Source organism: Podarcis melisellensis (genome assembly GCF_964234715.1).
Source record: "Podarcis melisellensis genome assembly, chromosome: 8".
NCBI lineage: Eukaryota > Metazoa > Chordata > Lepidosauria > Squamata > Lacertidae > Podarcis > Podarcis melisellensis.
Window position 1 is genome coordinate 69,366,388 of NC_138540.1, and position 25,925 is coordinate 69,392,312.

General features: G+C 49.0%; 1 protein-coding gene and 2 long non-coding RNA genes across 5 annotated transcripts in view; 1 reads left to right on the top strand and 2 right to left on the bottom strand.

Annotated features, from left to right (window-relative positions):
- Positions 1-8,398, bottom strand: part of SDC3 (syndecan 3) — a 114,960-nt gene extending 106,562 nt beyond the window's left edge. The window contains exon 1 of the mRNA XM_081920768.1: positions 7,768-8,398. Within this exon, the coding sequence (XP_081776894.1) occupies positions 7,768-7,869 (102 nt within the window). The 5' untranslated portion in view covers positions 7,870-8,398. The remainder of the gene's footprint in view (positions 1-7,767) is intronic.
- A 9,489-nt stretch (positions 8,399-17,887) lies between these two features.
- Positions 17,888-18,299, bottom strand: LOC309375350. Of its 2 annotated transcripts, none has more exons than XR_014170835.1 (2): positions 18,159-18,299; positions 17,888-18,071 (listed from the first exon to the last, which is right to left on the bottom strand). It is a non-coding gene; the product is annotated as an uncharacterized lncRNA (long non-coding RNA). The 2 variants fall into 2 exon arrangements; XR_014170836.1 differs by having other exon boundaries at positions 18,153-18,294.
- Positions 18,300-19,854: 1,555 nt separating this feature from the next.
- On the top strand, positions 19,855-24,533 carry LOC309375371. 2 transcript variants are annotated; one of them, XR_014170869.1, is made up of 3 exons: positions 19,855-19,971; positions 20,545-20,644; positions 24,246-24,533. It is a non-coding gene; the product is annotated as an uncharacterized lncRNA (long non-coding RNA). The 2 variants fall into 2 exon arrangements; XR_014170870.1 differs by lacking the exon at positions 24,246-24,533 and adding an exon at positions 22,701-24,102.
- The last annotated feature ends 1,392 nt before the right edge of the window (positions 24,534-25,925 follow it).

Genomic DNA, 25,925 nt, shown 5'->3' on the forward strand with positions numbered 1-25,925 from the left:
ATGTTTGATGTTTTATCATGTTTTTAATATTCTGTTGGGAGCTGCCCAGAGTGGCTGGGGAAACCCAGCCAGATGGGCGGTGTATGTATGTATGTATGTATGTATAATTAAATAAATTATATTATTATTATTATTATTATTATTATTATTATTATTGCATATATCCATGAAAATGACATACAAGTGGACATTATATTCAGGGAAATGTATCTTATTTGGTGAAATTTGCCCTGGAATACTGGTGAATTGTCACAAGGACTTTAAAAAATAAATATATCACCAAGTGATTTGGAATTGTGCGGGACTGAATTTAAGACTGAGAAAAATGAGAATCTGAAAGAAAACAAAATTCACCCACTTCCCCCCACCCCAGCGCAGCAGACAATTTATCTCCATCCCTCTGGTAGGAATAAAAAACTCCAGCCACTTTCCACAGCTGTCAGCAGTGCTTGAAAAGCCACCTCTTTGCCAGCACCAAGTCCCTTCACAGCTGCCGGCCCCTGTGGGGGGCGGGGGGGGGAGCGGTCCTCCCATTAACTCAAGCTGGACTCCCTTGGTATCAGTCTCCAGCTGCTCAATGTTTCTCATTGCTTCTCTATGCCACCTACAATGTTTTGTTCTCATGCACACAGGGTGGGGAAGGGTGTGTGTGGAGACATTTGTTAGAAGCTTTTGGAAGCGATTGCAAGACAGATTCCCTCCCCCCTCCCCTCCAATCAATAGATTATTAGAAGTTTTAAGTTGTGGGTGTTTGGGCAAATATCCAAAGGAACAAGTGGATTTTGGGGGCGGATTTGGGATGTGATCGACAGTCAACAAACAGGGCAAGTTAAACCCTATCGATATTTGAGTTTTTGTTTTTAAACTGCACTTGACTGAAGTGGATTGTGTATCCAGTGGAATTTTTAGACACTGGTCCCACCACTGAGGTAAACAAGTTATTTCTGCTCTAAAAATATTTTATGTATTTCCAGCTGCTCGGCTGATTTTGTTCCCAATAACTCCCTGCTTTCCTGTCATCCAGGCTCAGAAAGCCACAGCTATTGCAGCCGTTCCTAGAGTACATTGCTTCTAAAGCCAAGCGCAGACTTCACAGTGTCGACAAGTCTGAGTTCGGGGACTTTTCCTTTCCTGTGAATGGACAGCTCTTCACGAAAGATGCTTTCCCACAAGCCTCTGGGGCTAGAACATCAAGCCCAGAATCGTTGCCTTCACCCAAAGGAAGTACCTCATCTGGTTATTATTTCAGTTACTGGCAGGTAACATATGGATTTATGACAGAATATTGGAAGCCGACTATTTCTTTGTCTCACTACAGCTGTGAGGGAGAAGTTACGGCCTTCCAACAGCTCCCAACAGTCTCAGCCAGCAGAGTGAGGGATGATGGGAGTCCAACAAAGCATGGAGGACCACAGGACCATAACTCCCATCAGCCCCAGACAGGATGGCTAAAGGTCAGGGGAGATACAAGCTGGAAGGCAGGAGGCCTGGGAAGGTGGCTTTAGAGAACAAAAAGGGAACAGGACCCTGGATATGGTTTAAGGATTAACAATGCATGGGTGAGACATGGCCTCCACCCCAACCCAGGAACAGGATTTGGGAAGGACAGAAAAATGCACGGACTCTCTCGTGAATTGGGAATGGCCCCAATCAATGGCAAAGCAACTGGAAGATTCAGGACCGATAAAAGGAAAGCACTTCTTTACACAACACACAGTTAAACTATGGAACTCATTGCCACAGGAGGCAGTAATGGCCACCAACTGAGATGGTTTTCAAAGAGGGTTGGACAAAATCATAGAGTAGAGGGCTACCGATGGCTTCTAGCCATGATGGCTTTGCTCTGAATACTACTTGCTGGAAACCACAGGAGTGGTCTTGTGCTCAGGGTCCTTTCCGAGAGTTTCCCACAGGCTTCTGGTTGGCCACTGTGGGAACAGAACACTGGTCTAGATGGGCCTGATCCAGCAGGCTTTCCTTATGTTCATATGTTTGTTCTGGCACACAGAAAATGCAGCAGCCAAATATGGAGAGTGACCTTTTCTTTTCCCTTTTTTTAAACAAATGATCTAGGCATTTCCCATCATTGACTTTTGCTAAAGGAAATAAGAGTGCTTTGCAGAGTGACCTCATCGACATTTTAATACAATGCATAAATCAGGCTTTTAAACAGCAGTGCTCAAGTAGACATTAGGGATGAGACACATGGGTGTCTGCCGCTACAGATCCCCCTACCTCTCGAAGCATCTAGCTGAACTCAATAATAATAATAATAATAATAATAATAATAATAATAATAATAATAATAATTTATTATTTATACCCCGCCCATCTGGCTGAGTTTCCCCAGCCACTCTGGGCGGCTCCCAATCAGTGTTAAAAACAGTACAGCATTACATATTAAAAACTTCCCTGAACAGGGCTGCCTTAAGATGTTTTCTGAATGTCAGGTAATTCTTTATCTCTTTGACATCTGATGGGAGGGCGTTCCACAGGGCGGGCGCCACTACCGAGAAGGCCCTCTGTCTGGTTCCCTGTAGCCTCACTTCTCGCAATGACGGAACCGCCAGAAGGCCCTCGGCACTGGATCTCAGTGTCCGGGCTGAACGATGGGGGTGGAGACGCTCCTTCAGGTATACAGGACCGAGGCCGTTTAGGGCTTTAAAGGTCAGCACCAACACTTTGAATCGTGCTCGGAAACGTACTGGGAGCCAGTGCAGATCTCTCAGAACCGGTGTTATGTGGTCCCGGCGGCCACTCCCAGTCACCAGTCTAGCTGCCGCATTCTGGATTAATTGCAGTTTCCGGGTCACCTTCAAAGGTAGCCCCACGTAGAGCGCGTTGCAGTAGTCCAAGCGTGAGATAACTAGAGCATGCACCACTCTGGCGAGACAGTCCGCGGGGAGGTAGGGTCTTAGCCTGTGTACCAGGTGGAGCTGGTAGACAGCTGCCCTGGACACAGAGTTAACCTGCGCCTCCATGGACAGCTGTGAGTCCAAAATGACTCCCAGGCTGCGCACCTGGTCCTTCAGGGGCACAGTTACCCCATTCAGGACCAGGGAATCCTCCACACCTGCCCGCCTCCTGTCCCCCAAAAACAGTACTTCTGTCTTGTCAGGATTCAACCTCAATCTGTTAGCCGCCATCCAACCTCCAACCGCCTCCAGGCACTCACACAGGACCTTCACCGCCCTCACTGGTTCTGATTTAAAGGAGAGGTAGAGCTGGGTGTCATCTGCATACTGATGAACACCCAGTCCAAACCCCCTGATGATCTCTCCCAGCGGCTTCATATAGATATTAAAAAGCATGGGGGAGAGGACAGAACCCTGAGGCACCCCACAAGTGAGAGCCCAGGGGTCTGAACACTCACCCCCCACCACCACTTTCTGGACACGGCCCAGGAGGAAGGAGCGGAACCACTGTATGACAGTGCCCCCAGCTCCCAGCCCCTCTAGACGGTCCAGAAGGATGTTATGGTCGATGGTGTCAAAGGCCGCTGAGAGATCCAGCAGAACTAGGAAACAGCTCTCACCTTTGTCCCTAGCCCGCCGGAGATCATCAACCAGCGCGACCAAGGCAGTTTCAGTCCCATGGTGAGGCCTGAATCCCGATTGGAAGGGATCCAAATGGTCCGTTTCCTCCAGGCGTGCTTGGAGTTGTTCAGCAACCACCCGCTCAATCACCTTACCCAGGAATGGCAGATTTGAGACTGGGCGATAGTTGGCCAAATTGGCCGGGTCTAAAGATGTTTTTTTAAGAAGCGGTTTAATGACCGCCTCTTTCAGCGGGTCTGGGAAGGCTCCCTCACAGAGGGAAGCATTCACCACCCCGCAGAGCCCATCGCCCAGCGCTTCCCGGCTCGCTTTTATCAGCCAGGATGGGCAAGGATCAAGGAGACAGGTGGTCGGTTTCACTCGTCCAAGCAGCCTGTCCACATCCTCGGAGGTAACAGATTGGAATTGATCCCATATAACAGGACCAGACAGAACTCTAGCACTCTCCCGCCCTGGCCCTGCTCCCACGGTGGAGTCTACCTCCTTCTGAATCTGAGCGATTTTATCTGCAAAAAACTTTGCAAAAGCATTGCAGGAGATCTTGGGGTCCCTACCAGGCCCCGGTGGTACAGGTGGTTCCGATAAACTGCGAACCACCTGAAAAAGTCTCCTGCTGCTGTTTTCTGCAGATGCAATGGAGGCGGCGAAGAAGGCCCTCTTCGCCGTCGCCATTGCCACTTGGTAGGCTCGACATTGAGCTCTAACCCGTGTCCGGTCTGATTCAGAATGAGTTTTCCGCCACCGGCGCTCTAGCCGTCTCAACGATTGTTTCATCACCCTCAGCTCCGGGGAAAACCACGGGGCTGTCCGGGCTCCATGCAATCGGAGAGGGCGCTTCGGAGCCAGACAGTCAATTGCCCTGGTTAACTCCGCATTCCAGCGGGCCACCAGGGAATCAGCTGAAAGGCCATCAACTTGGGATAAAGCATCCCCTACCACTCTCTGGAAGCCGATTGGATCCATTAAGTGGCGGGGGCGGACCATCCGAATCGGTCCCACCTCCCTGCGGAGGGGAAGGGTTGCGGAGAAGTCCAGTTGCACCAGGAAGTGATCTGACCATGGCACTTCTTTTGTTTCGCTTTTAGTTAATGTCAGATCACTTTTAGTTAATGTCAGAACTCAAGTGTGCAGCATGATGCCATCCACAAAGGGCATTGACCCTCCACCTTGGCCCAAAACAGATGGCATGGCACGGGGCAAAGCAGCAGTGCACAGGAAGTTATCTTCAATCTGTGTCCATCTATCTCAGTAACACCTCCTCTGATAGGTAGTGACTCTCCAGGGCCTCAGGTAAAGGGTCATTTCCAACACCTGCTACCTGTTCCGTGCAGCTAGAGGTGCCAGATATTGCACCAGGGACCTTGTTCATATGTAGTATGCACTCAGCTAGAGTTATGGGCTGTGTACACACCATACATTGAAATCACACTTGGGAATTGTGCTAGGAATTGTAGCTCTGCGAGCAGTAAAGTACAGTTTGCAGGATTCTCTTTGAGTGATGGGAAGGACACGCCTTAAATGTGCTTCAGATATATGGTGTGCATGTCTCTTCCCTTGTGGGCCATCCAAGGAAGCTGAATATTGGAAGACTCGGGACAGATAAAAGAAATGAATTTCTCTGTTCAGTACATACAATGGAACTCCTTCCCACAGAAGGCAGTGATGGACGCCAACATAGATGCCTTCAAAGAGGATTAGACAAATTCATGGAGGAGAAGTCTGCTGAAGGCTATTAGCTATAATATCTATGTTCTTTCTCCACTGTTGGAGGCAGTCCTGCTTCTGAACACCAGTTGCTGCAAACCACAGAAGGGGAGAGTGCTCTTGTGCTCAAATTTCACTTGCAGGTTTCCCAAGGGCACTATGAGAACAGGATGCTGGACCAGGTGGACCTGGCCTGATCCAGCAGGCTCTTCTTGTGTACCTATGAAGATGCCCCATTGCCTTTGTCTCTAGAACATTGTATTATTTTTTACTTTGGACCATCACCTCTTGCTACCAAGCCTGCAGAGCATGGAAATTCCAAGTATCATCTTCGCTGATCCCCAGAGTAAGAGCTGTTTGACAGTGGAACAGTCTCCCTCGGGAGGTTGTGGACTCTCCTTCCTTGGAAGTTTCCAAGCAGAGGTTGGATGGCCATCTGTCATGGATGCTTTAGCTGAGATTCCTGCATTGCAGGGGGTTGGACTAGATGACTCCTGAGGTCCCTTCCAACTCTACAACTGTATGATTCTATGAGGGGCAGGGGGCAGGGCAGGAAGAACACCGACCATCCTACAAACCGAGAAACTGTTAGCTCCTCAACCCTCTTGGCAATATAACCTTTCCCCTATAATATTCCATATTACATGATAAATTGGAGGAAACAAGGTATGTAAACTGCCTTAAACTTCCCCCAGCTGGTGCTGTTGGGACTCTGACTCCCTTCAGCCACAGCTGGCACAGCCAATGGTCAGGGATGATGGGAGCTGTAGTCCTCACAAGAGGGTGGCCAGGTTGCCTTAAGCAACCTTCCCCCCATCCACGCAAGGGACCCGGCTTGTGCCACAGGCAATAATGACAAGGCCCTGCGGGTAAAGAGAAACTAGCAAGAGCTTGAGCGCCACAGAGGCCAAACTGCGTTCAGAGAATCTCAATGGGCCAACCTCACCCCGCTCCTTCCCTTTGAAGCAATCAGCAAGCATCATCTCCATCATTTGCTGGAATGACAGCCAGCATTTTCTTCAGGCAGGAGGCTTGACAATTGAGGGGGAAAGCAATGGCAGGAGGAAAGCAATGGCAAGAGAACTGGTCCAGGGCATTGATATGCAGTCCACAGGGGCACATCCCTTGGCACACGAGAGCACACACACACACACAAATAGGACTAGCCAGCCAGACTCCCTCCCACACAGAGAACAGAATGGCAGGGAATCAGCTTAGAGAGGAAAGGCAGGGACAGCAACTCCCACAGAAACCGGCCTCCTCCCAACATTTCGCTGCAGTTCCAGCAAGTCAGACGGGAGAGAAGAGGGGCGGGGGGGATAAACCTTCACCCACCCCATGGAAAAAAACCCACCCAAAATAAGGCATGCAGAAGGAACAACAACAAAATTGCAAAGGAGAAAAGAGAATGCCCTCTTTATTTGTAACCCTACTTCCCAGCTGACCTTCAAATGACATCTAGATATGGCTTTCACCCACCCCGCCCCAAGTGCCTGGAAGCCCCCCCAAGAATGGAAATCTGGGACCAGGAAGAGCGAGAAGTGTCTTTATTTATTGCCACCATCTGACGTGGCTGAACGATTCCTCTGAGGGAAGCTTTGCAATCACCGAGAAGATTAACGCGAGACGGGGGTCCCACCTCTCCCCCCACCCCCAACAAAGCCCTTTGCAACTCCAGCTGCGATCCTGGCCAGTTATGTGGGAGGCTGACCCCGCCCCCCTTCCATGGACTAAGGGGGCTTATTCCCAAACACGGCTGCAACACTAACATGTCCCAGAGAGAAGGCACCGGAGGCCCCATTCACAAAATAAACCCAAGAAAGGGGGAGAGGAGACACTATAAGGCTGCAGTCCTTACGCGCGTTTTACCTAGGAGTAAAGCCCCGCTGCTCTTAATTTCAAGCAAGGCTGCGATGCTAAAGGCGTGCTTTTCCAGAGAAATGTGCCCCGCTGAACACAATCGACTGGGCCTTAAATGCCGAAGAAACTCGCCTGCGCTCTGGCAGCAAGGCGCACGTTTTACCTGGAAGCAAACGCCACGGGGCTAGAGGACTCGTGGCTGAGCCAAACTGCCTACAGGTCGAGCTAAGCGAGGAAGTGGGGGGAGAAAGAGCACAAGATGCGACCCAAGCGGAGAGAGAGGGGGAGGCCGCCTCCTTGAGCCAACACGCCCACCCAGGGAGCCACTTGTTTCCCCACGAATGCAAAAACCCGCAGCTGCTCCTTCCTCTCCCCCACCGAGGGGCAGCCAGGAAGGCTGGGGCGGGGCGTGCGGGTTGCGCCTAAGGGTCCCCCGGGAGGAAAGGCCGGGGGGAGGGGAGGCGAAGAAGCCCCCTGTCAAGGGAACTTGGCACGGCAGGCCCAGGATAGAGGCAAGGCGTCCAGCCGCGGGAAGGAGGAAGGCAGCGACGTAAACCTGGAAGCATTCAGGGAAGGGGGGTGGGCGTCCTGTGGGGAAGGAAGCAGGGCCGGGTGCCGTCGAGGGGGCGTCAGAGATGTCACTTACCCGGGCGACGTGGCCGTCCAGGAGCAGAAGCAGCAAGAGCGGCAGCAGGAGCCCTCCCTGTCGGCGGGGCCTCGACGGCAGCAGCCGAGGCATCTCCTTCATGCTGGGAAGGGGCGATCGGGGCGCCCACGGCGGCTGCTGCGGCTGCTACGCCCGTCGGGAGTCCAGAGGGACGGGAGGAAAGGAAGGGGGAGGGAGGGAAGAAGGAGGGAGGGAGGGCGAGGGGGGGAAGCCTTTCCTTTGTTCCCGATGCAACCAGAAACCCACAGCAACGAGGCTGGGGAGGAGGCGGAGGAGGTGGAGGAGGGCGGCAGCGAGCCCGAGGATGCAGGAAAGGCAAGGAGCGCGCCGGCGGCGGCGGCGAAGCTGCTTCTGCTTCTCCTGGGCTGGAGAGATGCTGCGAGGAGGAGGCGGCAGGAGGAGGGCGGAGGCCAGGGCTGCGGGGCTCGCCAGTCCGCCGGGCCCACGGCGACGCCTCCCCGGCTCCAGCCCACTCGCACCCCACCGGCGCCGGACTGCAACGATCAGAGCGTGCTCCGCCGCGGCTTCTTCCCCCTTGCAGGAAACGTGCGCTCCGGAGCCCAGTCCATTCGCTCAATGGCTGCGGGGACAAGGAGGAGGAGGAGGGAGAGAGGCTGTGGCGCCCTCTAGCGGAGGACTGGGTCAGCGGCTAGTGGCCAGGATGTGCCCCCGACGCACACAACTCCCAGTGCGCTTTACTTGGAGGCAGGTTAGGGAGGAAGGGGGGAGGGGGTTGGAAAGGGAAAGGATCGAGCTCGTTGTGAACAATGTGCAAGGAGGAGGAGGAGGTGTTCCGCACGTTTAGGCTGCAGGAGGTTGGGGCGAGTTTGCTCCCCCCCCCCCTTGTTTGAAAACCTCCTTGAAAGCACACCGCTAACACAAGGGCGAGAAACTAGTTTGCAATATGCCATAAGAACGTAAGCAAAGCCTCTGGGTCAGGACAATGGCCCGTCTAGTCCAGCATCAAACCAAGGGCCCCCAAGGAGGACCCGGTGACAAGGGCAGCCCCTCCCCTCTGTGATTTCCAGAAACTGGTATTAATACGCCTCCATGGAAGGGAGAGCATAACCGGCAGGGCTAGTAGCCACTGATAGTCTTACCTTAAGGTTGCCAGACGTCCCCGTTTCCCGGGGACAGTCCCCAGATTTACAAATCGGTCCCCATGCAAAATCCATTGAAGTTGAAAGGTGTCCCCGGATTCACTGGAAAAAATCTGGTAACCTAATCTTACTTCCCATTGATTTTTCTGAGGATATTCTAAAGTCCAAATTAGTCTCCAAAGTGGTGACCATCACTGCCCTTCTGCGGGAGCAAGCTCTGGGGGAGCAATTTAACTATGGGCTGCATGAAGAAGTTTCCTTTTGTCTGCCCTGCTTGTTCCAAAATTCCACTCCACTCCCTTTGATCATTTCGGTTGCTCTTTCCTGAACCTTTTTCCAACTCTGCAATATGAGTTGAGGTGAGCAAAACTGTATCCCAAATGCTGTCAAAAGGGGGACTGCAGATTGTGTGGGACTCCCAACAACCAACAGCTGCAGCAGGCATGATGATGAGGGTTACAGGTTCACTGGAGTTTTCCAGACGGGCTTGATCTAAAAATGAAACAGCCAAATGTTTCCTAACATGAATGGGCTGCAAGGACTGGTAGCTGAAAGATACAAAAGGCATGGCAAAAGGATAATGTCCTCCAAAAGACCTGAGAGCAATAGGCTAGTTTAGCCAGTATAGGATGGGTCACGTGGCACAAGCAGCTCCTTCAACAGAGGAGAGCAGCAGCCCAGAATTCAGGAGAGTTGGCATCTGTTGCCTATAAGGCACTCTGCCAAATGGTAGGGCCGGCCCCTGCAGGAATACACTATAGTGAATGAGAAGATCCCACATTGCCAAGACTTGATGAAGAATAAAATATTAAAGATGGCATCCTTCTAGCAAAGTGTGCTTGCCTTTTTTGTTAAACCGCGCATTATTTTGTGCTCAAAACTGTCTCTTTGGGATCCTCAGACCTCCTTCTCTTAGGGCCTTAGGATCAAAGAATTGCAGAGTCAGAAGGGTCATCTAGTCCACAGGTGAAACTTGTTTAAATTACTCGGTGCATTGGTTCAAAGTCAGTTAACCAACAGGCAAGGCTGCAATCCTATCTACATTTGCTGGGGAGCAGTGCTCATGTTACAGAGGGAGTCCAGGCCCCTTAACTACTCATTTACAATGCTATGGAGGAGGCATAATTTGGCTAAGTGTTGGTGATTACCTTTCAAGCAGGGGAGGAGAACCTGTGGCCACCCAGTTGCCATTGGACTACAACTCCCATCATTCCCCACTATTGGCCATGTTGTCTGGGACAGAGTCATATACACACATTTTGCATGCATGAGATGCTCCAGGATATATGTAAGGGATGACATTGCCTGATGCCAATGCTCATGCAGGGCCAGTTTGAATCCCGACTCAGCTATGAAACTTGCTGGGTGATCTTGGGCCAGTCAATGTTGCTCTGCCTAACTAATCTACCTCACGGAGTAGTTGTGGGAATCAAAATGGAAAGGGGAAGAGTTCAATAAATTATTAGAATATATATTTTCCTTACCAGGCAGTTTGTCACACTGCAATGTGAAATGCTAGTGGGGCTCTAGGAACCCGCTGTCTTGATTTTGTCAAAGGCATATATACATATAAATCAATATATGGGCATTTGTGTCACGAACCTGTCCAAGTCCTTTAAGATAAGGAAGTACAGAAAAGATACTATCTCCTTGCAAAATTGTCTGCAGCAACTAGCAGTATCTCTCTCTCTCTTATGTTTAAATTTGTTTTACTTACAAACTGTTCAAAGGTCTGGTTCATGTGCTTTTCCATACAGCATTCAGAAATGTAAAGTAAAACTTGGCAGTAAAACTTGGCTTAGTGACATTGCTGAAAGTTTCTAAATTATTGGTATAGGAACTCAAGAGTGGCTTGTGAAAGCGACACAGTTTGAGCTTGGAGCAACACTCTCTCTCCCCCCGCCCCATAACATTTTATTAATTTTCCAGCAATAACAAAAATAAAATAAATTTAAAAAAATCAAAGCAAAACAGTTTGACTTCCCACTATTCCCTTCCTTGGTTCCATTGTATATCAATGTAGTACATGTCCATTGTGAAATTTAAACCATTTGAATTACTTATTATCCATTCATGATAAAATTACAAGTAATCTTAAATCCCTGCTAATGTATTAACTGTGTACATTGCTTCTGTATGTATGCAATAAAGTCCTTCCATTCTTCCTTAAATTTATTGTCATCTCTTCCTCTTAATTTCATTGTCAATTTTGCCATTTCAGCATATTCCATTAATTTAACTTGCCAATCTTCTTTAGCTGGGACACTTTCTTCTTTCCAATGTTGTGCTAATAATGTTCGTGCAGCCATAATTGTGTACATAAACAAATTCTTTTGTGATCTTGGTAAATCCACTCCTGTAATGCCTAGTAGGAAAGCTTCTGGTTTCTTAACAAAGGTTATTTTAAACATCTTCTTCATTTCATTATAAATCATTTCCCAATATTCCTTAACAATTTTAAGAAGGATTTTTTCATATGTGGTGAGGCTAGCAGTATCTCTCTCTGTCCTACCTGCAAATGTTGGAGACTGAATCTGGGACCTTTTGCAAGCAAAGTATGAACTCTACCACTAAACTTCAGGGATTGCTTTGGGGGAAGATTTTGGTTACCTCTGGAGACTTGATGCTGCAGATGGTATCCAAGAGGTCTGCAGTGAAGGAGACCACCAGGATTCTAGAGACTATCAGTATCCACCAATGCCCTCCTCTCTTGGGAGGGCACCAGGGATACTGCTGATGCTTTGCTTTGGTCACATGATTTATGACTCTTGTTGCATTCAAAATTCTACTACACGTTGTAAGGCACTTAACAGAATGATAAACTTTTATACTGCTGGTCTTATAAAAATCTAATGTATGGGGCAAAATCTAACGTATGAACAAGACAACACAGGGCTCAGGTATGTTCATATTTTCAAAGGACCAAATGGAATGTTCACGAATGGAATTGGCAGTAGGAGAAAAGAACCCCACAGAACTTGGTCCCAGCAAAGTTCATGGAGAAGGTCCAGTTGTCTCTTCCTCCTATTTTGGACACTTCCAAAGTGGCCACCGATTCTTGGAAGGAGGACCCCAATGGCAGTTAATCCCAGACAGGCTCATGAAGAGGGGTTGGGTTTCTGTTTAGTCGGAACCAGACAGGTGCCTGGAGAGGGTTGAAGTTTCTCCCCTTCTCTTTCTGACCGTTGTTGGGTGCAGTGGCCACTGATGGAGTCTTCTCTGATCGGGAAGAGCTTGGCTTATGGAGAACATCTGCCTGCTTCTCCACCCCCTTCTGATAATTGTCAGGTGGAATGATCACCAGTGGACTCTGCCACAAGGGAGTGACTCCCAATGGTATCTCCTCCCAGACAGTCTCATGAAGTGGGCCTAGGTGTGTCTTTCCTCCCTTTTGACTGGTGCTAGGGGCAACGGCCACTGATCGAGTATGTTCTGGGACGGAGTTATGCAATGGCTGTTGGGGCAAGGTGGGATTATGGAGAGGGTCCAGCCGTCTCTCCTCCTTGTAACTGCCTTGTGGAATGGGCGCTAATGGAACTTGCGCTAGGAAAGAGGACCCTGCATCTGTTTGCTCCCAGACAGGTTCGTGGAGAGGACCCGGATACTTCCTCTTCACCTTCTGACAACTTCCATGTTCAACAGCCACTGATAGAGACTGAGCTTTGAATGAAGAACCCAATGCCTGTTTGTCCAAGGCAGACTCGTGCAGTGGGTCTGGCAACTTATCACTCCCTGTCTGATGATTGCATGGTGTAATAGATTCTGGAGATGAATAGCCCAATGGTGGTTGCTCCCAAACAGGTTCGTGGAGAGGGCCTGGGTATCTCCTGCTTCCTTTCTGGTGGCTTCCATGTGCAGTGGAAACTGATGGAGTTTGTGCTCTGAAGGAGGACCTCAATGGCAATTCCACTGGTGGAATTGTCTGTATAGGGCAGGAGTCCAATGGTTGTTGCTCCCAGACAGACTCATGGAGGGGACCCACCTGTCTGTCCATCCCCTTCTGACATCTGCGTGGAGGAATGACCACTGTTGGGATCGAGTCTGGCTCAAAGGAGTCCTGCGTTGGATGATCCTGGACAGCATCATGGAGAGGACCTATCTCTTGTCTCATCCCCCTTGGATAGCCATGAGGAGGAACAATAACTGATGGCACATGTTCTAGTGGGGAAGAGCCCAGTGGCGGTTGTTCCCAGACAGGTTCATGGAGAGGGCCAGGCTCCTTGTTCATCCCCTTCCAGCCACTGTCTTGGGGAGCTGTCACCAAGGATGGTGTCTCTTCTGGGAGGGAGGCACCAAGCCAGGTTCTCAAAGAGGAACAGCCTGTCCCTCCCTCCCTTTTGACAGTTGCACTGTGGAATGACCACTGGTGGAGTATGTGCTGGTATTTATTGTGATTCTCTGTGCAAAGCTTGCAACAACTGCCAACATTGTGATGTCATTTGAGTGTGAAGGATTTGGACATTAGTCGTGTCTGTTGGCATTGGTCATTGCTGCATGAGGAGACATGTTGTCATGGGAGATGGAGGGCTGTTGGGCTGCCTTTTGATATGATGTGCCATGTAAGATGAGTAGGAACCACATGGCTTACAAGGGGAATTATTGGCTAGCAGTTGGCCATTATGATCATCACCATTTCCCCAAGCCTAGGCCATTGGTGGTGGTAGCTGTGGTCAAGTCCAGCTGTAGGCTTGAAGTATCTTCTGGTGGACATCCACCTTCTGTGGATCAAGAAAGACCTATTTGGCTGAGCTGGCAGGGCCCTGATCAGATATGAGGGGCTGGGTCTAGCCACCCTTTGACTTTCCCACAATTCCTTGCTCAGGGGCATTGGGAAGCATTAAAATGTCAATGCTGCTTAGAGTCCTAAGCAAGAGGGGGGAATGCAAATGGGCGTGGCAGGTGTTTGTAGTGGGACCTGCCAGGTTCTTCAGCCCTGGCTGTGATAAATATTGCTTTATGTAGGGTTGCATAATGTTGTGGTTAAGTGGCCGAGGGGTTTTTGTGTCCCATGATAACTGGCAACACTCCTTGTGGCATTTTTGTTTCTCTGTGTATTACAAAAGCATAAATTGGAACTAAATTGGAACTAAACAAACCTTGTATCCTCTAATTTGATGGTATATTTTAACCTACTGCTGCTTCAAGGAATGCATATGACCAAAAGTAATGGACCTTCTGCGTTCACAGTGTGTGATTTATGCACAGTATTGCACAGAACTATGAAGCCACTCCTCCCACTGAAGGATTCACATGACAGCTGACTTCTTCACTCCATCCTGGCCCTAAATTTGGTCTCAATCCATTACAAGCTCCATGCCTGATCCTACTCCTCCTGAGTAGGATTGTAGGAAGAGAGTCCTTGAACTGGACATTACACTACCAACTCTGGGCTCCTGATCGCCTTCTCCTGCCTCCTATGGATACCTCGGGCCAGTGTTGGGGGATCCAGAACCAGAGCATGGATCTTGAAGTGGGGTAGTGAGCCACTTATGCCTCTTACTCTTGAGGGTATTCTCATTGGCGGCCACTAACACTGGTTGTTTGCTTGGAGAACTTCTTTGAGTTGAGGTCCAGCTGGGTCATGGCATACTCTTTAATGGAATATGGACAAAGGTCAAAGATCTCCTTCTCTAAATGCCTAACCCAAGGAAGGTGTAGCCAGTAGCCATGTGAGAAGGGGCCTTTTCAGTGGTAGATCCTCATCTGTGGGCTGCTCCCCACAGGGAAACATGCCTCAAACCATCATTATCGGTTTTCAAGCTATGGTCTTATTACTTATTCAAGCCTTTTGTAACCAAGCTAACCTCTACGGTGGTGCTCATATTTTAATGAGGTGGGCAGGACTTCTTATGTTTCTGGTTGAGCATTTTAGGCATTTTATATCATACTGGTTTCTTCTTCAGCTTTTCTTGTTTTTAACTATTGGATTTTATCTCGTCAAGTCACTTTGGGACTTTCATTTGGGACTAACGAATATAATAAAAGGTCATACTAAAGAAGGACAGAGAGACTATGGAGAAGATGACAAAGTCTATCAAAAAATCTGTTAATGGGAATCATGCCCTGGGTGATTCCCAAACATAGGAAGCTGCCTTATAGCACATCTGACCGCTACTCCAGCCATCTACACTTGACTGGCAACAGTTGTCTGGGGTCTGAGACATGGGTGTTTCCCAGTGTGATCTGGAGATGCTAGGGACTGAACCTGGGATATTTCCCTGCAAATCAAAACACTGAGCAACAGATATTGTTTTAGGAGAAACATTAGCTGCCTCTGGGGACTTGGCAGCACAGATGGAATCCCAGCACAACATACCTCATTGAAGGAGACCATCAAGATGCTGGGAACCTTACAAATGACCCTTCAATGCACTCCTCCGTTATGTGTCAGGGACCGTGCTGAGGAGGGCTACAATGAGGAGGAACGGTGGGTACCACCTCCTCCTGTCCCTGGCCCTGAATCTCCTTAGGAGCAGGAGAACAGTATAGATTTAGAACAGTGGTTTGCAGAGGGGCATAGTTCAGAAGGGAAAAGCTGGGAAATACTGGATGAGGAACAGCTAGGAGAAGAAACACTGGAAGAGAGAGGGTTAACAGATTCACAGCCTCTGGACAGCATCCCCCTTCCCCCCTCCCCACCTTCTAGGAGATCTGAGAAAATTGCTAAACAGAAAACACAGTGACTATAAGCTCAGGTTATCAGATGTAGGAGTGACATGGATTGAGAGGGATGAGGGTGAGGGGAGTGTAGCCTTAATTGAAAGCACCACCATTCTTAGAGGAAGACATTCATTATCCCTCGCTGTAATTATTAAAGAATTCTAACTGGTAAGAAGACCCAGTTCACTTTGCTCTGCTTATCTACTGCTAAGGGAGAAGGAAACCGATTCCTTGGAGCCTGACATTATGTCTTGGGAGGACACTGGTGATGCTACTTACGGTTCATTCAGATATTATTCCTTGTTTTCAAATTACGTATTATTCCTGCTCTTAAAATTCTGCTACTTGTTGTACAGCAGTTAGCCTGACGGTTCATCTCCTAAACGGCTGGAGCAAGATTGATAGAAAAATTGTGCTTTTTTAAGAAAAAAGAAAGAAATAAAATGCTAAAACAAAACAACAAAAAGCCTCCGATGGAATGCTTTGCAATCTGATAAATGTGATGTAAAAAGAAGGGACAGTGGAGAAAATAGGTAGCAAGCATATGCCATGCTCAGGTATGTTCATTAAAAAAAAAAAGACCAGCTAGAATGGCCCCTGGTGGAACTAGTTCAAGGAGGAGACTTCAGTTACTGGTCCCAGCTAGACTGATGAAGAAGGTCTTGTTTTCTCTCCCTTCACTTTGGGCCAAGGCCCACTTGTGGAGCCACATTGAGGAAGGAGAAGGAGACCCATAGCAGTTAGTCCCAGGCAGGTTCATGGATCGGGCCCGTCTCTCTGTTCAGTCGAAACCAAGCAGGAGCCTGGAGGGAGTGTGGGTGTCCCTCCTTCTCTTGTTGGTAGCTGATAGGTGCGGGGGCCACCAATGTTGTCTGATCTAGTTGGAAGGAGCTTGGTGCATGGGGAAGGTCCTCCTGCATCTCCATTCCTTTCTGGTAGCTGTCAGGTGGAATGGTCTCGACTGCAGTCTGCAGGAAGTGGGTGCTTCCTACTGGTATTTCCTCCCAGACACTCTCATGAAGTAGACTTACCTGTGGCACTTTCGCCTTCTGGCTGGTGCCGGGAGCAACGGCCACTGACTGAGCACGCTCTGGTTGGAAGGAACGCAATGGCTGTTGGCCCAAGGTGGTCTTCTGTAAAGGATCCATTTGTCTCTTCCGCAAACCGCCTGGGGGAATGGCCGCTAATACAGTCTGAGCACTGCAGGCTGGAATGGACCCTGAAGGTGGCTTCTTCCAGGCATGTTCACGTGGAGGGCCTGGGTATCTCTCATTCCCCTGCTGATTGCCTCCATCTGATGGTGGATGTGCTGTGAAGTAAGAACCCAGTGACTCCTGGTCCAAGCAGGATTCATGGAGAGGGTCAGGCAGGAGGCAGGCTGGATTCAGTGGTTGCTCTGAGGCAGGTTCATGGAGAGAAACCTTTTGGTGACCTCCAGGTGCAGTGACAACTGAAGGCGTCTGCTCCCTAAGGGAGGAGCTCAGTGGCTGTTGGTCCAAGATAGACTCATGGAGAGGGTCAAGCTTTTCTGCCCTTCCATTTTGGCTACTGGATGGTGGAATAACCGCCGGTGAAATTAGTTCTGTGCGGGAGGAACCCAGTGGTGGTTGTTCCCGGACGGGTTCCTGAAGAGGGCTTAGCTCCTTGTTCATCCCCTTCTGACAGCTGCCGTGGGGAGCTGTCACCAATTATGGTGTCTCTTCTGGGAGGAAGGAGCCTAATGACAGACCAAGCCAGGCTCTTGAAGAGGAACTGTCTGTCTTCCCTTCCCTTTTGCAAATGGCTCTGAGGAACAGCCCCTAGTGGAGTCTGTTCTGGGATTTATTGCGATTCTCTATGCAGGGTTTACAACAACTGTCAACATTGTGATGTTGCGTGAGTGTGACTGATGAGTGGGAAGGGGCTTGGGCATCAGTAGTTTTTGTTGACATTGGCCATTGTTGCATGAGGAGGTGTGTTGTCATAGGGGATGCTTTTGATGCACCATGTAAGATGGCAGATTGCCTTTGAATTTCCCACAATTCCTTAGAGTGACATTTGAGGGGCATTGTGGGAAACCAGATACTGACTAGATCCAGATGCCTAGTGCTGCTCAGTTTGCCAGGACAGAAGAAATGTGGGGGGGGGCAGGTACACATAGGCACATAGGAAGCTGCCTACTGAATCCGAGCATTTGGTCCATTTCCCTCAGTGTTCTCTACATGGACTGGCAACAGCTCATCATGTCTAGCACTTGGCAGAAGTGCTTCAATTACAGGCAAGCCTGCCAGGATAGGTTAAAATCTAATAAGCATGACACAAAAAGAAGGCACAATGGAAGAAAGTAGGAAACAAGCAACTGCAAGGCTCAGGTATGTTCATTGTTTTTAAAGGCACCAGATGGAATAGCCATTGATGGAGTTGGTTCTAGGAGCCGAGCAGTCCCACAGGTTCTGGTTCCAGCCAGGTTTGTGGAGAAGTTCTAGGTTCTCTCCCTTCCATTCTGTTGGCTCACAGCTGAAATGCTCACTCGTGGAGTCCATTCTAGGAAAGAGAATTCCAATGTTACTCACTCCCGGAGAGGTTCATGGAGAGGTACCCAATGTTTACCCTCTACCTCCTGACCTTTACCAGGTATGACACCCACAGATGAAGCCCGTTCTATGCAGGAGGAGCCTAGTGGCAGCTGACACCAGGGAGGCTCATGGAGTGCACCCCAGGTGACACCTACAGTGTGGAATGGTCCCTGGTGAAGTCTGCTCTGGTTGCGAGGAGCCAGGTTCATTGACATAGTCAGGCAGTCTCACCACCCATGGTGATAATCGTCAAATTCAATGGGCTCTGGTGGAGTCTGAAGTAGGAAGGAGGAGCTCAGTGGCGGCTGGTCCCAGAGTGGCTCATGAAGTGGGCCCAGCTGCCTCTCCCTCCACTTCTGGCGGCTGCCATGTGCAATGGCCACTGAAGGAACCAGATCTTTCTGAGAGGAGTCAGCTGCGTATGGCGGGTCCTGCAGTCTCCCATTCCACTTGTGAGAGCTGCCAAAGTCAATGGGTTCTGGCGGAGTCTGCAGTAGGAGGGAAGAGCCCAGTGGCGGTTGGTCCCAAAGAGGTTCATGAAGTGGCCCTAATGCTCTTTCCTTCCCCTTCTGACAGCTGCCAGATACAGAAGCAATTGATGGAGTCTGTCCTGGTTGTGAGGAGCCTGGTGCATAGAGGTGGCTGTACTGTGTCCGTTTCCAGTTGTGAGAGCTGCCAAAGTCAATCGGCACTGCTGGAGCCTGCAGGAAGAGGGAAGAACCCAAGGATGGTTGAGTCCAGATGGGCTCGTGGAGAGGGCCCAGAGGTGTATCCACCCACTTCCGACACTTGCGTGGTGGAATGACCACGGGTGGAACTGGTTGTGTTCCAGAGGAGTCCATTGGTGCTTGGTTCCATACAGGCTCATGGATATGACCTGGCTCTTTCTCCACACCCACCTGATAACTGTGAGGTGGAACTATCAGTGATCGAAGCCGTTCTATGCAGTAACCCAATGCCGGTTGCTTCCACACAGACTCATGGATTGGGCCTGGCTCCCTGTCCATCCCGTTCTGGCATTTGCCATAGGGATTGGCTGTTGATGGTGTCTTTTCTGGAACAGGTGAGCCTGATGACGGTGACGTCCCCTTAGGCTGATGCAGAGGCCCTGGCTCTCTGTTCCTTCCATTCTGATAGCTGCCATAGGGTATGATTATTGGTGGTGTCTGTCGTGGGATGGGTGAGCTCAAAGATGGCGACTTCCCCTCAGGCTGATAACTTTCATAGATAGTAGCCATCGACGGTGCCCGTTTTGGGAACAAGGAGCCCGGCAATAATTCTTCCTAGCCAAGCTCACAAAGAGCACCTGCCTGACTCCCTCTCCATTCTGGCAGCTGTGTGGTGAAGCAGCCCCTGTTGGAGTCTTCCCTGGGATATACTTTGGTTCCCTATGCACAACTTGCAACAACTGCCAACTTCATGATGTTACATGAGTGTGGTGGATGAGTTTGAAGGTGTAGGGCATCAGTAGTTGACATTGGTCATTGTTGCATGAGGAGATGTGTTGTCATAGGAGATGGAGGGCTGTTGGGTTGCCCTTTGTTATGATGCAACATGTATGATGAGCAGGAACCACAGGGCTTGCCAGAGTAGTTCTTGAGCTACTGAAGGTGGGCCTGGGTGGTCTTGCTGTTACACCTGGCTTGCTTGTGTTTATGAACTGCGGCAACTATTGCTTCAGGTGAGGTTGCTGAGACTTATTTGTGACGTCATGTGGCACTTGGTCTGGTGGAGCTCTTCTTACCATACTAGCTTGCCTGTATCATGGGCCAAGAGTCAGCTTCACCTGTTGAACAGCAGCCTGAAGGGGGAGAAGGCAGAGTGACTCCACCTGCAGCTGATAAGCCTTCCAGGACTCAGAGGAGAAGGTGAGAACCACCTGGCTTCAGCCTTCCTAAGCAGAGCTTCTAGCAGCAGTCAAGTGCTGGAAACAATGCTTATAGTTCCTGGCTCTACTTTGTTGCTTCCTGCTTGACCCCATGATCATCGGATTCCCTGACCCCTGGACCATCTGACCACCTGGATTGCTGTTCACCTGCCCCAAGGACTGGTCCTGTCTTTGAGTGCTGACTCTGCCTCCAGGCAAGTAGACCTCAGAGACTCTTCCAGTTGGGTGGCCTCCGACTCCACTGAGCTCTGCACGTTGTTGCTCAGCAACGGGACTTTCACACCTAGGCTTTGAGCTAAACAGAGGCGGCCCTTCTCAGTGGATGCTGCTTGCTCTGTGGGGAAGCAAGATTGGGCCTTCTCCATAGTGGCACCCCAGCTGTGGTGTTTCCTCACCCTGATGGCATGGAAAGGTAACTCTTTGAGGAGCTTCTGCCACCACCTCACCCGGCCTAATGGTAGATTTAGTCAGCCTGTTCTGGATGAGAGAAATGTGCCTTTGCTGTAGTATCTGAGCCTACTTTACTGAACTTAAGTGTGGTATCATTCTCCAGAGTTCTCAGAGCGTCCTCAGCCCCCTCTTAGCCAGAGGACAGAGCCTAGACCTCCTCTTGGTCTCTGCTGTTGGATCAAAGAGCCTTAGCCTGCTATAAGGTAAGACTGAGAACAACATGCATCTTCCCACACCTTCCTGAAACACATTAATCCTTCTCACACTCTTCCCTGGAGATGTGTTTCTGCTTCTTTTCTCCCACCTCCTCTGTGGCGTATGAAACAGAAGCAACCCTTCCTGTGCATCTACGCTGCTAACCCAGGGGTGGGTAGCATTTTCTCAGCCGGAGGGCCATGTTCCCTACTGGGCAACCTTCAGAGGCGAGGGCCAGAGGCAAAAGTAAGCAAAGCAAAGGTTTCATCTTTCCATGCACCTCTGTGTCATGCTGTTTATCCAGACAAGCAAGTAGACATTCTCATGCTTAAGGGCACATTCCTGCCAGGCACAAACAATCTAGAAAAGCGCAAAGCAGGACTGTTGTGGGGTGTGGCCTGTGGAGAGTTCGGGGAGCTAGATAGAAAGGCCTGAGCTTCCCTCTCCCTAGTTTAGGCCACTTTCCAACACCTGGGACAAAGTCCACACAGCTGTTGGAGGGGGGCAGCGAAACATTTTCAATATCTCCTCCAACCTCATCACAGTCTGGTTGTTTGTTTGTTTGTTTGTTTGTTTGTTTATATTATTACATGTGCTGGTTGGGTTCTAAACCCCACCTTATTTTGATGGGTAACAATATGGATTGTCATGCAAACCACTTTGCAAGTATGTATGGCAAAGAGTGGTCCACTGAAATTAGAATTAAATAGATAGCAACTGGCACACCATTCCTTGAGATGTATTGGGCCAGGCTGCAACGCATCAGCAAGAACTAGAAGAGAACACCGTTGCTTTCACTTCCAGTACCCAGCCATCTTAAGCCTCATTCGGATACTCAGTTTCACCCCCACAATAAGGATTGTGTGATGTAGAGCAAAGATGACGGTGATTTTATTAATCTCCTTCCAAGCTATTTCCAGGCAATTTACGTAATAACGGAAATACGTTTAAAACAAGACCAAAGACCAACCAAAGTGGACACTTGTGGCAAAGGCCCATTTATCCAGCTGGGAAAATCTGTAGGAACAAAAAATGTCTTCAGGTGTTCCCAGCAGGGGTGAAACTGGGCTTTATTTTACCCCGGTCAAAGGCACAGTTTGGCACACCCCTCAGATGCATTTGCTTACACACACGTGTGCACACAGACTGGAAGCCTCAATGGTGCCACTCTGAAGGCTTCACCTGGGGCAGAAAACCCAGCTAGCCCCCACCACACCCCATAGCTGCCGTTTCCGGAAAGTGCAGGTGGTGGATGCCTCACTAAATGCCCTGCTCTGAGTTAGACACACTAGCTAGCCTCTTCATTGCACCCCTGTGCCCAGTCTACTATTTATTTATTTTTTGAGGGTGGATATGCAGACTTAGGAGCCTGCGGTACTCATGCAAGTTCCTTGTGCCATTTAGCACCCTGTATGGTTGCCATGTGTGGCAGGCAGGGGAGAGTGGTCCATTGGGGCCCAGAGTGCATGGAGCTCAGGCAGCCCCCAACATGCCTGCCTGCCTTCTTACTTACATCCAGTTTGGGCCATGGAGCTGATTGTCAGCTTCCTCCTCCTCCTATGTTTCCCTTGGAGAACTCAGCTGAGAGGAGGATGGGGGCACAACTTCAATTACTGTATTTTTCGCTCCATAAGACACACTTTTTCCCTCCTAAAAAGTAAGGGGAAATATGTGTGTGCGTCTTATGGAGCGAATGCAGGGGAGAGGCAGGCAGGAAAAGCCCGCAAAAGCCGCACACAAGCTCCGCGCGGCTCTTGCGGGCTTTTCCCCAGGAGGGAGAAGGGACTGACGTGGCCAGTCAGTCCCTTCTCCCTCCTCGTAGAAAAGCCCACAGGAGCCGCACACTCCTTAAAGGGTGTGCGGCTCTTATGGGCTTTTGCGGGAGGTGGGGGAATTGCCATATCCGCGTGCAGTCTCTCCCGGCCGGAGAGGTTGTGCACGGCTAAAGAGGAAGCCAACACAGCCAGCGGGATGGATCCTGCTGGCTGTCTTGGCTTCTTTGCTCTTTGGGGCTGGGGGGCGAAAATAATTTTTTTTTTCTTGATTTCTCCCTCTAAAAACTAGATGCGCCTTATGGTCCGGTGTGCCTTATGGAGCGAAAAATACAGTAGTTGCTCTGCCTCCCACCACTGCTGGTTGGAGGAGAGCCTGCAAGGGCAATCCAGCACTCCTCCTTTGCACTATTATCGCAATCGCTGGCGTAACACTTCAACTGGGCGTGTGTCACTTCAACACCCGATACCTGTATTTCCTCGCTTGTCTCTTCCCTCCCACCTTCTGCATTGTGTCTGTCAGACAGTGAGCCTGCAGTCAAATGACCACCTTATCTTTTCATCGCAGCATAGCCCCTAGAACAGATTGCCATTTCCTGCTGCTGACAAATTGGGCTCTGGTCTTTGCAAGCTCATTCCACAAAACGTATTGAAGGGTTATAGAGCATCTGCTTTGAATGCACAAGCTCCTAGGCTCAGTTCTTGGCATCTCATCCTTTCCCAAAACCCAGGAAAGCCACTCAGGGCTCATCCAGACTTCCTTTTGCACCACGCTTTCCAGGGAAGGTCCATGCTTTAAAGCTCTCTGCCCGAGCATTCCCCCCCCCCCCGAAAACCCACATCTTACTGCTGAATCAGAGAGAATATCAGTCAGCAGAGAACCTGGTTGACATTTGCTCCAATTCAGCGGTTCAAGCGACTGTGTTCCTTTATAATTCTTTCTTGCCTATGCGGCAGTTAGAAGCATGAGCTAGGTAACACAGCACCCCCATGTGGTCTAAACCATACGCTGATACAGAGGGGGATAATATGAGAATACTGTATAGCCTGATAATGTAAGGCTATGATAATGTAAGGATATACACAAAACTATTTTTTATCATCTTTACTTTTAAAAAAAATGGTGTTCTCTTTTCCAACAATAAAAATGGTGATTATTCTCAAGAGAAGTTTAGCATCAGGACAGCAGAAGCAAACTGTTTTACTCCTGAGATCTTGATTTGTGTGTATTACAGTGCACATGCTTAGGGTATTTCTTTCTTTTAAAAAATCAGGATTAGCAAACTTCCATCTTTTGTTCTGGTGTACTGGGAATGAAGGAGCAGTTTTAAAGCATGAAACAGGGGGGGGGCAGAGAGAAAAGTGAAATGTTTAGAGTGTTTCACAAATGAAGAAACAAACATCACTACCTAACTCTCCCCCACCGGCAGCTTTGGGGCTTCTTTTGGATATGAAGCTATTAAATGTTTTGTTTTTAACTTATCTGTTTGTGTGCCTTATGCTCACTTAAATTCTGATGCCTGTTAAACGGTTAATTGCTTATTTTTTTCAGTGTTATGTTGTTGTGATATTATGCTTCTTAATGTATTCTTATTGTACTTCTGTACTTAGACTGGGTTTTGCAAGGGCTGTTTTGAGCAGAGACGGCTACATCTGTGGGCAAAGCAATATATAAATAAACTGTTTAGAAAGACCATTAAGTCCATGGTCCAAAATTATTACTGATAATATAGGGAAATAGCTGTGTTGAAGAAGGCAAAAGTACTCCAGGTCCATGAATGAATGAAATGCTTTCATTGGTTTAAGACTGATCTTAGTGATGCTTTCTTTTTTAAAGGGAATTTGTCATTGATGGTCTTATCACTCTGGATCTCATTGCCAGCTGGGTTCTGGAAGACTTGTCATTCAGAAGTGTGTGTGTGTGTGTGTGTGTGTGTGTGTGTGTGTGTGTACACGCACAAACAAAAACCCAGAGGAAGAGATGCACTTTTTAATGAAATGAGTGAATTGAAAGCTATTTTGTACTTTGGGCTGGAGATTTGTATTATTGCCTAGTATCCACTGTGCTAGTACTACTCCAGAAAAGCAGGTCAGGTTCTGCTGAATATACATGAATGCCAAGCTTTTGCACGATACTGAAGGGTGTTGCTGAATTTGTTTTAATAATAATAATAATAATAATAAAATTTATTTATATCCCGCCCTCCCCAGCCGAAGCTGGGCTCAGGGCAGCTAAAAACAATCAAATAATCCAACATTCTAAAAACATTTCATTATAAAAAATAATTAAAATCAAATTGATGGCAACCACTAGGCTAAAGTTCTGTGGAGATTGCCAAAGGAGGGAGTCAGGCTGTGCCCTGACCAAAGGCCTGGTGGAACAACTGTCTTGCAGGCCCTGCGGAAAGATGTCAGGTCCCGCAGGGCCCTAGTCTCTTGTGGCAGAGCGTTCCACCAGATCGGAGCTGCAGCCGAGAAAGTTTTCAAGTCTTTGTTAGCTTTGACAAGTTGCAGCAAGAGGGAAACTTTCCAAACTTGATGATAAATTTGTGAACCATTCATTCAATAGTACTGTGGTAAATCAATTGGTTGTCAATTTATTTTGGGACCCAATTCAAGGTGCTCATATTAGTGTTTAAAGCCCAGAATTATTCAGGCTCCTTCCCTAGACACCCTCAGGTGTTCAAGCCCCCCTCTGCTGATCTTTTCCCCCCACCACCCTCAGCTGCTCAGGGCTGGGGTGGTCCAGGAAGGTTGCCAGATTAGGAGCATTTCAGGGTCCAAACCTGAGACCTAGGGATGGCATCTGATTTCTATGATTGCAAATTGCTTTTAGCTGTTTCCAACGTTTTTACTAGTGGTATCCCCACCCACCTTAGATTGAATTAGCAGTGTGCCCAAATTGCTGCTCTGGGCTCTTCACATTTTGCAAAGCTACTTCAAAAATGCTGATGAGCCACAAAGAAAGGAATCTTAACGTTGCCTGCTTTCAATAACTAGTGAGTAACTATGCTTCTCTTGGTAGCAAGATTGAATTCTCCCATGTTGGAGAGCTCTGGGTGGGAAGATGCTTCGTGCCCGAGAAGACAAGATTAGTTTCCACACCAGTTTTCTGATAAGTGGGTGCAAACTCCAAATGAGAGCTGGTTCCTTCTTTACCCAGAGTAGACCTCACGGCAAACTAACAGGCTGTGCACAATGGAGAACATCAGGCACCATCACAACACCAAGACAACCTCACATTCCACATTCTTTTCCCTTTTTGCTCTAGGCTTAGGGCCTATAAGCTACACAGAAGCAAGAGAGCTCAGGAACAGCAAGCCACCTTGCTCTTCTCCAGAAGGCAGAGCCAAGAAAGTAGAGTATTTCTCCCCTTCAGGAAGGACTTAAATAGTCCCTGCCTTCTTCCTGAAGAGCAGTTAACCCTTTGCCTTCTGCTCCACTACCCCCCTGACCAAAAAACCACAACTCTGCCTGGTCATAATGTGACTTCATCATATAATTCAGGCATAGGCAA